Source organism: Pezoporus flaviventris, unplaced genomic scaffold (genome assembly GCF_033815535.1).
Source record: "Pezoporus flaviventris isolate CSIRO_AGI_PZ_B2104156 unplaced genomic scaffold, CSIRO_AGI_Pfla_v1 ptg000002l, whole genome shotgun sequence".
In the NCBI taxonomy this organism is placed as follows: Eukaryota; Metazoa; Chordata; class Aves; order Psittaciformes; family Psittacidae; genus Pezoporus; species Pezoporus flaviventris.
The window spans coordinates 49,245,480-49,254,475 of NW_026892550.1; the positions used below are offsets into that span (position 1 = coordinate 49,245,480).

The 8,996-nt window shown below is 48.7% G+C and overlaps 2 protein-coding genes across 2 annotated transcripts in view; both read right to left on the bottom strand.

Annotated features, from left to right (window-relative positions):
- Window positions 1-8,996, bottom strand: part of TRMT10A (tRNA methyltransferase 10A) — a 296,095-nt gene that overhangs the window by 116,831 nt on the left and 170,268 nt on the right. The window lies entirely within an intron of this gene.
- LAMTOR3 (late endosomal/lysosomal adaptor, MAPK and MTOR activator 3) lies at window positions 1,933-6,537 on the bottom strand. The gene is made up of 6 exons (XM_061477857.1): window positions 6,377-6,537; window positions 6,187-6,221; window positions 5,458-5,516; window positions 4,812-4,945; window positions 3,677-3,740; window positions 1,933-2,780 (listed from the first exon to the last, which is right to left on the bottom strand). Exons 1-6 carry the CDS (start codon window positions 6,383-6,385, stop codon window positions 2,707-2,709), a joined length of 375 nt encoding a protein of 124 aa, XP_061333841.1. The 5' UTR covers window positions 6,386-6,537; the 3' UTR covers window positions 1,933-2,706.

The following is an 8,996-nucleotide window of genomic DNA, read 5'->3' on the forward strand; positions in this document are numbered from 1 at the left end:
CCAGTGATGGCTATAAGGGACCATTTGTTTCAAACAGCATCATCTACAGGTAACAGCAGCAGCATGAAAACACACTTACAAACTGGGGTTACGAGGAACAGGCACACTTAAAACAGCTGCTGTGGGACCCTAAAGATGGTGACAGGGCTCTGCAGAAGACTTTGCCTGTGGCATCTGCCAGTGCTGGGAATAGCATCACGAGTTGGGCCCCCACCAGCCCTCCTTGGGAATGGGCTGGATTTGATGTTTTCCTCACACAGAGAACTCAAAATGAGGTTCTTTGCAGAACTATAGTTCTGCACTTAGTTCAAAACTGCAACTTAGTTCAGAACCAAGCACTGCTTTGTATTAAACAAAAAGCACCACGTATACTAAAAATAGGAATTTAAAAGAATCCATCTTCTGTAATAAACTGATGAAAATTCCTATCTACATTTTGGAAGACTTGCATCAATTTAACAGTTGTAGCTGGCTAGAGTAAGGAAGTGGAAGCCCTGCACTTTGGTGCTGTAGTCAAAATAGTCGTAGAAGCAAAGTTTGACACGCTGGAGGGTCCCAAGAGCAGCTTGGCCTGACCTCAGAGCTGACCCAGCAGCAAGATGAGACCCCCTGGGTAATCCTGCTCCCCCTGGAGGGCTGGGAAAGGAGGGGCCCATGTACCTGTGCAACAGTCAAGTTTCTGCTGAAACAGCACATGCAAACCTCTCCTATCCATGCAAATGCTGTGGCACAAGGCTTGGTATTGCTCACGCAGCAGGTCAGTATTCAACAGATGCCTCTACTGTGAGAAGGCTGAAGAGGAGGGGAAAAACAGACCGGAAGAAGAAAGAAAATATTGATTTGGAGATAGAAATAGCATTTTATTTCAACTTAGAAATGAAAAATATTTGTGAATATTTTTATACAGACTGTTTTCTGAATAAAATATTATTATAAAACTACCAAAGGTCTTCTGTATTCATGCACTGTGGTGTTAAAGCCGTGTCCTCCTTTCCCCCTTCAAGAAGCAGTCTAAAAAATAGGCATCTCCCGTTCAGTTAAACAGCTTGGATGAGTTGATGTGGGAGAGAGAGAGGCAGCGTGAGGGGAAGAGAGGGACAATATTCTCCAACAACATCGCTGATCTGTGACAACAGCCTGGAAATGAAGCCTGAAGTATATCCACAAAAGCAGCCTTCCCCTTTTCACACCAAAAAGCTGTGTTACAAAGTATTGAAGATCATTCAGCACATGGTGTTACGGACTGAAGCCAGCAGCAGAAACGGGGTTGGCAGGCCTAAGAAACAGTCACCTGCAGAATTGCTGAAGAGGAGCTAGCAGCAAGAGGAGGCTTAGGTGGAATGCAAATGCTTTTTGCCAGAAATACACATGGACACCCTGGGGCTCAGTTTCCAGCTGGTTCTGTGAGGACCAGTGACAGAAAGCTCCCACCAGGAGCTCAGTTTAAATGGAAAAGGGTTGACCAACAACTCCCAATTTCTGAGGGAGCTTTGAGCCAAGGATTCCCAGTCCTCATTTCCAGCACAGCTGCTCCCCCATCCTGCCTGATGCTGAAGGGGGGCAAGATATGAACAAGGGGCAGTGGCACCCCCCTTTCCCAGCCTGAGGCAGAGACCTGCCAAGAGCTCACACTCAGTGCTTGGTTTCAGTGCTACAAGTCTACACCACAGCTCACACTTGGTGCTTGGTTTCAGTGCTACAAGTCTACACCGCAGCTGTCACAAAGGGAGACACAGGAGGAAATAAGGGGAGGACTGACCCCAGTGACAGGATCTCTGCATTGGCATGGGACTCTGTATCCTTATCACCCAGCCCAGAGACACGCTGGTTAGTTTTCAGGCTCTAAACTCCTGGGTTTTGTACATTTACAAACAGCAACAGAAAAGCCAATGTGCTATGGAGTACAATGGTGCGACAGAAGACTGGACCAGGTTCTGTCATTTAAAAATACTGTATTTATTTATATGTATTTATTTAGGAAAACCTACAGGTAAATGAGCCGAGAGTCACCAGTGATGAACCCACACAAGGACCATGAGACAAGAGATCTTCACAACTATATTACACAAAAACCCCGTGAAGAAAAATGAGACATTGTTCAGGTGCTTTTATCTGGGCATCAGGAAAACCCCTGAGGCAACAGCTTTCACAGAAATAGCTTTCTTCTCAATGGAAGCAGGATGCAGCTAGCATCCAGACTAGTAGCATTCTCTTGCCAAAATTATCACCCCTGTGAGAAAGCTGGGATATTTATTGATTGTACCGACACATCACAGCTAGTAAACTTGCTCTCACAGTAACTCCTTCAACCACAACTCTGGTAACACTGTACAACCAATCTGCCTTCCAACACGTAGTAGGACACACCCCACTACCTGCCTGGTTTCCTGTAAAGCAAGAGATCTGTGGATCTGTGGGTTGCTCATGTGAGCCAGTGGCATCATGCCGATCTGGCAGAGCTAAACTCCATGGGAGCTATTTTGGTGGTCTCTTCAGTACTGCACGATACAAGAAGCATGGCCTAAAGTAACATCCACCTACAACACACTAGTAGATCATTTCAGATTCAGTACTATGTACAATTTACTCTTACTTAGTATACTAAGGAGCTGTGGTATTTCTTCTGAGGCGTGTTATTTGACTGAGGATTATTGAATCTGTCCACTGGGCTGCAGAGGGATGCTGCACTCCGGCTATACCATCAGGTTAAGAAACTTCAACAACCTGCCTCAGTTCTTCAAACAGGGGTGCAAGTTCCTTCTCTAAACTTAGAATCAGCCCTGGAAGGAGAGGAGAGACACAACAAACATCCCATCAAACCACATAACAGAGAAGCCTCACTGCAAACCTCACCACTCCCTCCCCTCCCAAGTCACAGGCAGCATGCTCCAAAACACAAAACCTTTCACTTGGGCTAATCACTCCATGGGAACAACAGGGTCACACCCCATGCAGCAAAGCTCTCCTGTCCTGCTGCTGGCCTCCACTGTTGCCTCCCTGCTGCCAAAGCCCAAGCAGCTGCACAAGGATTCAATCCCTTTGGCTCACATTCATTAGCCAATGCCCTCATGAGCAAGGCTCAGAGGACTCCCCACCCCACACAACTGAGGGGATGAAGCTACATGTGTTACTGCAGAACTCAACTTGGAAGAGACTGAACAACTGGTTTGTACAGCACAAGCACTACTGATGCAGTGAGCATGCTCACACAGCAAGGGTAAGGGTAACCACAGGAGAACTTGTGCTTCTAAATTAAGAACTTCAACAAGTCCCTTAAAAAGCTACGCATTTTTACTCACACCTTTCATAGAGTCACAGAATGGTTTGGGTTTGAAGGGACCTTAAAGCTCATCCAGTTCCAACCTCCTGCCATGGCCAGGGATACCTTCCACTAGACCAGGCTGCTCAAAGCCCCATCCAACCTGGCCTTGAACACTGCCGGGGATGGGGCAGCCACAGCTTCTCTGGACAACCTGTGCCAGTGTCTCACCTCCCTCATAGTGAAGAATTTCTTCCTTGTATCTAATCTAAATCTCTCCTTTACAATATGCTGACAAAATTCATAGCAGGAGCAAAGTTAATATATATCAAAGTAAATTCAGGTGATTTGGTTTCAATTATTTAAACATCCGGGCCTTAAAATACCACCATATTTAAAATACACATGAAGACATACCGGTATTGGCATTGCTGCTAGCAATGAAGCTTACTACCAAAGGTAAACGGTTGAACTGCACCACCTGGAAGGAGAGAGAACAGTGTTCAGTCAGCAGCTAAGCATGTTGGATGTCAGAGCTCTGACACTTAATGCTATCTGAAACAAGCAGCCTCCTCAGTTGAAAACACCAACAGAACTTACAGCATGATACCAGGAACTCAAAGCCTGGCATTTCCCTCCTTCCCATGCTCTATAGTGTTATCCACCACACTCTCCATAGGCAGCATGAAAGCAGGGGAGTTTACCGTTTTAAAATACTGTTCTGTGTACAGCAGTATCTCTACTCCCATTAAAAGGGAACTGGAACCTTGAGCACATGAAGCCAGTCGCATCAAGAGAATCAAAGAAATGCACTCGATGTGTGTAAATTAACTCATTCACCCGTTTATTTTCCAAATGGGCCAGGCTAAACAGCTGGCCAGTTTACTGCAGTCATAATAAACAGCTCTGAAGACCACAAGGACCTGAGAAGGAGCAGAAACTCGGTAGGTAATGGATTTCAGGACACAACCAGTTTGGACAAAAATGAGAGTGGCATTTCCAAGCTTTCTTATCTCTAAATCACTCTGGCAACAAGATTAGCTATGAAGCAGACTGCATGTGCTTATTAGTTTAGGTGTCACTAATTATAAATAAATATTGTTTGTGAAAGAGGATTTAAACCCTTCACAACAGATTGAAGGCCACATGAGCAGCACCTGCTCCAAATTCCTGATCCCCACCTCTTGAGAAAACTTCACCATTTTTAACCAGTGCATCTCAGTTTTGAGAAATACAGAAGAAGCCGAACAAATGGTGTGACAGTTTAGGCTCCGGCATTTAAGCAGTGTGAGAAATAACATGCAAATACTTAAAGAGCAGCAAAGTCAAAGTCTGGCAGTGTTTAAACAACACCCTCCCCCTTGCTAGTGTAGAATCTTAGAACGGGTTGGGTTGGAAAGGGCCTTAAGACCATCCAGTTCCAACCCCCTGCCATGGGCAGGGTCACCCTCCACTAGACCAGGGTGCTCAAGGTGCTGTCTAACCTGACCTTGAAAACATAATGCAGGAGCAGCCTGGGTCACAAAGAACAGACCACACTGAGGTGACTCACCTGGTACGTATTGTAATAGCAGATGATGCTTTTGTTTTTAGACAGTCCCAGTTTACTGCCCTGATCTGTGGCAAGGGCAAAGGTGGACAGAAAGCCTGGTCGCAGTGCGTGTTCTGGAGCATTATCATTGGCAACTGGAACAAAGCAAGACAATTCGTATCACTACAAGTTATGTCTGACTGCATCTCAAGGAGTTAGCTGGCTCAGTCCTCCAGTAGAAGTACATCTGATATTGTGAAACATGTAACACATCTCACGTGCTTCCACAATGAGGACAATCTTCATCACTTAATACTCAGCACACCATCAGTGCTCCCTACACCAGCATCCTTCCTAGCACTCCTGAGGAACAGGCTTTTCCTTCAGTACATGCAGCCTGTGCTGATGTTACTTTGGTTGTGTCCCCCCTGCTGTGTGTGCTCATTCCAGCCCTTGAGCTGAGGGAATCTCTGTGGCCTGCAATTACTGAGGCCACGAACAAAGAACCAGTTTAAACAGGTACACAATCGACTACTAACTGGAAGCCCAATTTAATTCTTTGATTTAGATACTCAGGTATCGGGCACAACCAGGGCAGATTCTGATGTGCTGCTCCACCCCCTGCTGTTCAGTCACGGCATCGGCTGCAGGGAGAAGGTGGAGTTACCTTTGATAACAGGCACTCCGTCTCTGTCCGAGACTACAATCGCATGAAGACCTTCAACGCTGCGAATAAATGAAGAAACACCATCTTAAAAACAGAGTAGTTAGTAGTGAAGATCTTGTTTTCCCTGAACAAACACACAAGGAAGAGGGAAATATGGGAAAGACTGACACCTTTGCTAACGCAGTGTTTCACGGAAGGGGGCTTGTTCTGTATAGTGCAGGTGGGCTCTCGGAGCAGTAAAACAAGAAATAAGAAATCAAAAGACTAAAAATCCCATGGGAGTCCCAGCAACTGGCACTTCCCAAAAGGCCCGGTACAACTAACAGAGTTCCCCTAGTCAAGCAGGAGCCTTTTGGTGGTGCCCTCGCCCAGCGAGCACCAGTGTCACCCTGCCTCAGACCTGCGGCTGTGGCAAACCTTTTTAACGCTGCCAGTAACCGGTAATTACGGAGAAGGGAGCTGTCAAGGATTAGGCAACCGAGTCACGAGGAACGGCTTTTCCATCCGCCCCTCGGCCGGGCGGGTCGCACACACCCCGCCGCTTCCTAAAGAGCGAGTGGAAGGCGAAGCTCTTTTCATCCCACCTCGCTTGAGGGGCCCAGAGCGTTTACCAGAGCGACTGTCCCCCTGCCACAACCCGGCACGGGGCGGATGATCGCCTCTCTAAACCAGAAGCGACTCCGCCGCCAGCCCGTGCTCCGCAGGGCCCGCCGCGCCCCCCTCAGTTACCTCGGCAGCTTCTTGTACAGGAACCTCTTCAGGTCCTGCGGGCAGAGACGGGACCGCGCGTTACTTATGTCCGCGGAACGCCGCGCTCCGCGTCAGGCCCCGGCACCTCCCGCCGTCCCGGCCGCGCTCCCCCGCGGCCTCCCGCCGCGCCGCCGCCCGCGCCCCAACCACCTTCCGGAGCCGCACTTACGTCGGCCATGGCTGGGGCCCTGCCGGCGCTGCCGCCAACTCCGCGGGCCTACGAGACGAGAAGGCGCCGGTCACCCACCCCGAAGGAGGGCAGCGACAGGCGGGCGGGCGCGCTCCCACCCTGAGGCCCGGCCGCCTCCCCCCACCCCGCTGTCTTGGTAGAAGCCACCCCCACCCGTCCAGCGAAAGGAGAGCGGTTGGGCGGAGGCCACTGCCGCACCGCCGGGGGTGGAGGCGCTGCCCTCCCCGCCACACCTGAGTGCGCGCCCGGCGCTGCTGCTGCTGCCCCCTCTACCCCCGTGCAGCCGTCGCTTCCCCTTTAAGCCGCTGTCACATGACGGCGCGTCAGCCCCCGCCAACCCGGAAGCGCTTGGCGCCGGCTCTGCACCTCGTGCGCAGGCGCAGCGGGTCAGTGGTGAGAGTGGAGCAGAGTGTGGGGTTGGGGTCCCTTGGCGTTGTGGTGACCGTGGGTGCTCCTTCATATTGGATGTTGATATTGGATCGAGCCGCCGGCCTGCAGGCTGGTAATGTAACAGCTAGAGCGAACAAATAAACCAGGTTCATCCGGCACAGGTACGGGGAGGCCTGGCAGGTTGTCTGTAACACACTCCACCAACCCGCCAAGGCAAGCGCCATGTGCTTACCATGGTGGAAGCAACCACCGGGTGGCTGGAAACATACGCTGTGCCCCACGCCACTGCCCGGAACACCATCCTGGGCCTTGAGAAACAGATTTTGTGGCGACACGGCACCCCAGAGAGAATTGAGTCAGACAATGGGACTCATTTCTGGAACAACCTTATAGATATTTGGGCCAAAGAGCATGGCACTGAGTGGGTATATCACATCCCCTACCACGCACCAGTCCCTGGGGAAATCGAACGGTACAATGGGCTGTTAAAAACTACACTGAGAGCGATGGGTGGGGGAACTTTCAAGCATTGGGATACACACTTACCAAAGGCCACCTGGTTGGTCAACACCAGAGGATCTGCCAACAGGGCTGGCCCAGCCCAGTCAGAACTTTTACATATTGTAGAGGGGGACAAAGTTCCCGTGGTGCATATGAAGAATTTGCTGGGGAAGACAGTCTGGGTTATTCCTGCTTCAGGTAAAGGCAAACCCACTCGTGGGATTGCTTTTGCTCAGGGACCCTGATATACTTGGTGGGTAATGTGGGAAGATGGGGAAGTCCAATGTATACCTCAAGGTATAATTCTGGGTGAAAATAGCCCATGAATTAAACTCTGTGATGCCAAGTGCTATGCAACACTGTATGTTATCACTTCTATGGTGGCTATATACCCATCACTGCACTGTCTCCACCACTTCAGATTCAAGGATCTGAACCTGACTTCCTTTGGATTGCCCTGGCAAGGGTATTACAGTAAAAATCATACAGATTAATCAGGACTGGCTCCAGCATGCAACAATGCAACGCCACCTCTCCTGCCCTGAAAGGCTGTTAAAACAAATGGACTAAATGAACTTAATGGTCATTTTACAGGGATGGTCCATAGACTAGGGAAATGGTATCTGTTAGTGTGTATCAAAAGACAGGAAAGGTGATGGTGTATTGGAAAGTGTGGGACCTGGGCATGATGTAAATGGTATAGAATAAGGGGTGGATACTGTCCTGGTTTTGGCTGGGATAGGGTTAATTTTCTTCCTAGCATCTGGTGCAGTGCTGTGCTCCAGCTTCAGTCTGAGAACAATGCTGGTAACAGACCAATGTTTTAGTTGTTGCCAAGTAGTGCTTACTTTACATCAAGGACTTCTCATTTTCCCATGTTCTGCCAGTGAGGAGGGGCACAAGAAGTCAGGAGCGAGCACAGCCAGGACCCAACCTGGCCAAAGGGATATTCCATACTATACCACATCGTGCTTGGTACAGAAACTGGAGGGGAGTTGGCTGGGAGACACAGGGCGGGCATCAGTCATCTGGTGGTGAGCAACTGTATTGCGCATCGATTGCCTGTTTTGGGGTTTATTCCTCTTTTTGTTGTCTTCCTTTTTGTTACAATTATATTCTTATAATCATGTTTTATTTTATTTCAATCATTAAACTGTTATTTCAACCCACAGGTTTTCCCTTTTTTCCCATTCTCCTCCCCATCCCACCGGGTGTGTGAGTGTGAGTGGCTGTGTGGTACTTAGTTGCCGTCTGGGGTTAAACCACAACAAATGGTGTATTTCTTTCCTATATTTATTACATTTGTACTATTTGCTCTTGATCACATGCCAAAAATGGCACAGAATTTGACATTTGTTACATGGTATCCTTTCTCCAGGTTTACAAAGGAGCATGGGGAAAGCAGTGCCCAGAGATGAGCAGCACTTGCAAGGTCATATTGAGTTGTTAGCAGATAGGGGATACATCACTGGGGCTTACAACTGCCATGAACCATGATGACCAAAGCCCCTCTGGTGAAACTGACTGTGCTCTGTTAACCCAATAGAGACAACTGGGAAACCAGGACTTTTAGCAGTTACAGCTTCAGGAATTTGTGTAGTAACTGTTTTTTTTTTAAACCAAAATATTTGTTTTCACTATTACATTTTCTGTCTGCTCTCTGACCGATTACAGGAAAAAAGACTAACAACTGTTTAGCGGATGAATG

Coding starts and splice junctions, on each gene's coding strand:
- LAMTOR3 (XM_061477857.1), bottom strand. Junction 5,517..6,186: donor CTGTACAAGAAGCTGCCGAG/GTAACTGAGGGG, acceptor ATTTATTCGCAG/CGTTGAAGGTCTTCATGCGA. Junction 2,781..3,676: donor TAGCAGCAATGCCAATACCG/GTATGTCTTCAT, acceptor CTCTCCTTCCAG/GGCTGATTCTAAGTTTAGAG.